This window comes from Musca vetustissima, unplaced genomic scaffold (genome assembly GCF_032173495.1).
Source record: "Musca vetustissima isolate MV318-11 ecotype Yass unplaced genomic scaffold, APGP_CSIRO_Mvet_v1 utg346792, whole genome shotgun sequence".
Classification (NCBI taxonomy): domain Eukaryota; kingdom Metazoa; phylum Arthropoda; class Insecta; order Diptera; family Muscidae; genus Musca; species Musca vetustissima.
In genome coordinates, this window is record NW_026880336.1 from 14,865 (window position 1) to 18,865 (window position 4,001).

The 4,001-nt window shown below is 27.2% G+C and overlaps 1 protein-coding gene across 2 annotated transcripts; it reads left to right on the forward strand.

Annotated features, from left to right (window-relative positions):
* Nucleotides 1–712: 712 nt before the first annotated feature.
* Nucleotides 713–3,619, forward strand: LOC133325908 (uncharacterized). Of its 2 annotated transcripts, XM_061534609.1 has the most exons (10): nt 713–883; nt 1,323–1,463; nt 1,859–2,058; nt 2,125–2,246; nt 2,309–2,490; nt 2,550–2,764; nt 2,831–2,981; nt 3,040–3,143; nt 3,215–3,505; nt 3,564–3,619. In XM_061534609.1, the coding sequence occupies exons 1-10, from the start codon at nt 781–783 to the stop codon at nt 3,600–3,602; spliced, it is 1,548 nt and encodes a 515-aa protein (XP_061390593.1). In that variant the 5' UTR covers nt 713–780; the 3' UTR covers nt 3,603–3,619. The 2 variants fall into 2 exon arrangements, with proteins under 2 accessions (XP_061390593.1, XP_061390591.1); XM_061534607.1 differs by lacking the exon at nt 3,564–3,619 and having other exon boundaries at nt 3,215–3,562.
* Nucleotides 3,620–4,001: the final 382 nt, after the last annotated feature.

Here is a 4,001-nt window from a genome sequence, read left to right on the forward strand (position 1 = left end):
TGAGCTGAGCGTGTCAAAACATGTTAGTTTGATTGGAGAGTTCGAAGAAGTAATACGTGGGTAAAATTTAAGAGTGATATACTAGTGAACATTTAAAAGTAAAATGTATATAAAAATATAATAAATATTAAAGAGTCATAAAATAATGACACATGCTATCTATAAATACAATAAAAATAAAGTGAGTTTATTTCGCGTTCGCTTACAACTATTTTGAATGCGACTTTTTCTGATAAAGAAAAGTAAAAGTTCTATTTAATGGCAAAAAATAATAAAAGTACATATATTTACTAAGTCACTGTGATACAATTATCTTCAAGGAAAAGTAAAATTGAAAATGTATAAAACACGTGTTTTCAGAAAATTCAAAACATGTGCAATTTTTAATATATATTTGTTTAGTTCGAAAATACATATTTTCAATTTTAACAATATATGTTTTCAATTTTAACAAAATGTATTTTCAATTTTAACAATATATATGTTTTTAAATCTTCAAAAACAATATATATTTTCAAACTTAACAATACATATTTTCAAATTTAACAATATATGTTTTTAAACTAAGAATATATATTGTCCAATTTTAAAATATGTATTTTAAAATATTACAATATCTTCTTTTGGATTGAAAATATGTATTGTTAAAGTTTACAATATGTTGTGTTGAGTGTTGTGATCCCGTTATATTTCGGAGCATTTGCATTAGCTTCTGCATTTACTGCCTCTCGCTAGTTTTTGTTCGGCATTCAGAGAAGACGGATCACAAAAAAAGAAAAAATGAATTCACGTAAATTGTTGAAAACAACATTCCAAAACAAAAAAGAAATAGTTTCAGTGGTTTTTGATGGAATCAATGACTACGATCTGTTTATAAATAAAGGTAAAAGATGTATAAAAAGTGTTAATATTGTGAAATTCTAATTAATCATGCAGTGACTAATAAAAAATATTAAGTGAAAAACTCTATAAACAATTTAAAGAATTATGTTAATTATTTGTTTTATACATCTCATCAAAAAGTGCAATACTCAAAAAAAAAAAAAAAAAAAACAGAAAAAAATCAGGTGCGTCGCGCCGTTTTTTTTGTTTTTTTTTTGTTTGTTTTGTGTGAATCATCTCATCATGAAAAGGTTGGGTGGTTGAACACACAAAACAAACAAAGCATAGAGAGAAGTAAAGAGATTATCGTTTTGGAGAAAATGTTTTTAGTGCAAAATTGAAAGTGAATATTGGGAACATTGAAGGTTCATGGACATTGATGTGATTTTTAAAATTTACATATTTTTAATAAAATATTTAACCAACTTTATTTATTATAGTAAAGGAAACATATAATATTCCATCAACTGAAGAAGTTCAAATTTTTAACAAGAAATTTTTAATAAAACCAAACATATTCACCGATTTGGTGGAACAGTATCTATCGTCAACGGATTTTATATTGGACGTAAATTTAATAAGTGAGTATCCCCAAATTAAACATATATAAAGTTGTGGTCACGTAATTAGAAAATGAACTGTGGTAAACATTTTTTGAAGTGTTAAAAAAAAAAATAATTCTGAACTCTTAGATATACTAAACATTTTTCATTTGTAAACTATTTCAAAAAAAAAGCAGTAAAGTAAATATTTCCACGTTATTTTATAGAAACTGTTATTTATTAAAAAATTGCATAAAATAATTTTCTATTTTCACACTAAATCTCTTAAGTGCAGTATATCTAAGAGTTCAGAATTATATTTTTTTAAAAGATACTTCAAAAATGTTTACCACAGTACATGTTCTAATTACGTGACCACCACTGTATATGTATGTAAATATAATGTGTAATTTCTAAACTAATTTTCGTTGTAGACGATAATTCTTCTTATTCCACCTCGGATTCGAATGATGAATTGGAATCACAGGCTTCCAGTTCACAAAATATAATATTTGGAAGTACACAGCCTCAGGTTATCAGAACTTTAACATGTATAACCGATGATATTTTTAACCAAAGCCAGGGGAATATTTTTATTGACAAAAATGCTTATCCTTCTGTTCCATCAACGGAGGTATGTAAAATGTTTTCTTAATTTAAAATCTTTTCAGTCATTATTAACCTCTTTTTACTCCCGAAGGAAATAAAAGAATATCCTGAAATTAAGCAATTATTGCAATGTAATAGTCTGCAAAATAAGGATAGAACAATTATAGCAAAGAGTATAGTGTCAAATTTCCTGAGCCAAAATGTGAATAGACGGTATGTAAAACCTAAACACTTAACAATTTGTTTATATTCAGAGATTCTTTTTCAATTTGCAGTTTGTATAAAGATGATTTGTTACAACTTTCCCGATCAATAATAGAAGTATTTCCATCGGAAGTTGGAGAAACTTATTACGTACTCTTAACAAAGGGTAAATTGTTTGACGCATACAATAATAAGAGAACACAATTAAGTGCAGCAGGACTGATAAATAGACGTGAAAACTTGAAAAAGAAATGTGAGTATGCTTAAATATAAGAATATTTATATGTTTTGAATAACAATACGTTCTTTTAGCAAATCATACGCAATTGTCGGAAGATCACGAAACTGGCATATCAGCAGATGAATTGAAAATTCTTGAAACAACGAATGTAGATTGGAACAAAACAAGAGAACTTTGGATTAAATCTCATTCCTATCGACAAAACGAATTACAAAATAACGAGTTGAGTACTATTGACTATATACAAAAATACAACATTCATCTTAATGAGAACTTTCATGAATTGGTAAGTCTTTGAATTATTAATATTATGTAAATTTCGATTAATATTGTTCATATACTTCTCACCTAGCTTCAAATTGATTTCAAAATACTGTACCCAAATTCCAAAAGCATTTACCAATGGAAACAATTCTATGAAAAACTAATATTGAAAGCCGAACAATCAAAAGAGAATAGCGTTTTACAAATTTTAGCGAATATCGACAGAACTGAGGACGAAGGTATGTATGAATATAAGAATATGCTATACATGATCATCCACAATTTTTTTTACAATAGATTGCAAAATTGCTCTTTCGTTGATGATTATTCCATTTATTCTACCACACTACAGGAAGAACACCAAGTTAGAATCGCTGGAATCATTCATTTATTACTGCAAGGTCGGTTCATATATATACTTTTATTCCACAATACCTCATATATTAATAAAAAAAATGTATCATCCTAACAGAATATTCAAGTGGCAGATGACGAAACAAGAAACCGAATAAAACGACTAAAAAAGGATACTCAACCCAAAATTTATTTTGTTGGCGATACGACAAAACCAATTTCCATTGCATACGTGGATATATGTGGAAATCGTTTGAAATTTGAAAATCCTTTAAAAGCTGTTGAAGCCTGCTTTTACTCTTTTATGAGTATGAATATTAAATACCCAACTGCATGCCTACACGTATGGACATTTATACAATATATTATTTATGAAATTAACACTCCATGGGATACGACAATACCTGCTGTAAGTACCTTAATCAATGAACTTCGTATGGAAAATCTGGAATAGATTTGTTTGTTAGTTTCGAAGAGAATTATTTTATGTTCGCCTAAAAAAATGAATTATTTTATTATTATTTGATTATAGACTTTTATATATAAATTTATATGTACAAATGGATTATATTAAATGTTTTTGTTCATCTCATTTATTTATTTCAATTAATGATTTAATTCAACATATGAGAAGGCATCATAAACATATAACGTCAATATCTTGTTGTTTTCCTAATTGCAATCGCAGATACTATCGGTTTGATTCATATAAGTTTCATTTGCAAAGACATTTTCCTACAAATGTCTTAAATAACTCTTTGGATAGTTCATCAGACTACTCAAACATAAATAGTGAACCTTTAGGAAGTATTTTCCCCTTAGATACAAATATTGACGATAATAGTTCGCGATCTCAGATAGAATTAGTTACAAATATGAAAACTGATCTATTGAAACAAATTGTG

Bases quoted from the DNA above. Each gene is read 5' to 3' on its own strand.
- LOC133325908 (XM_061534607.1), top strand. From the start codon at position 781: ATGAATTCACGTAAATTGTTGAAAACAACATTCCAAAACAAAAAAGAA. The intron at 2,982-3,039 runs GTATGTATGAAT...TTTTTACAATAG, and splicing joins CGACAGAACTGAGGACGAAG to ATTGCAAAATTGCTCTTTCG. The intron at 3,144-3,214 runs GTCGGTTCATAT...TCATCCTAACAG, and splicing joins CATTCATTTATTACTGCAAG to AATATTCAAGTGGCAGATGA.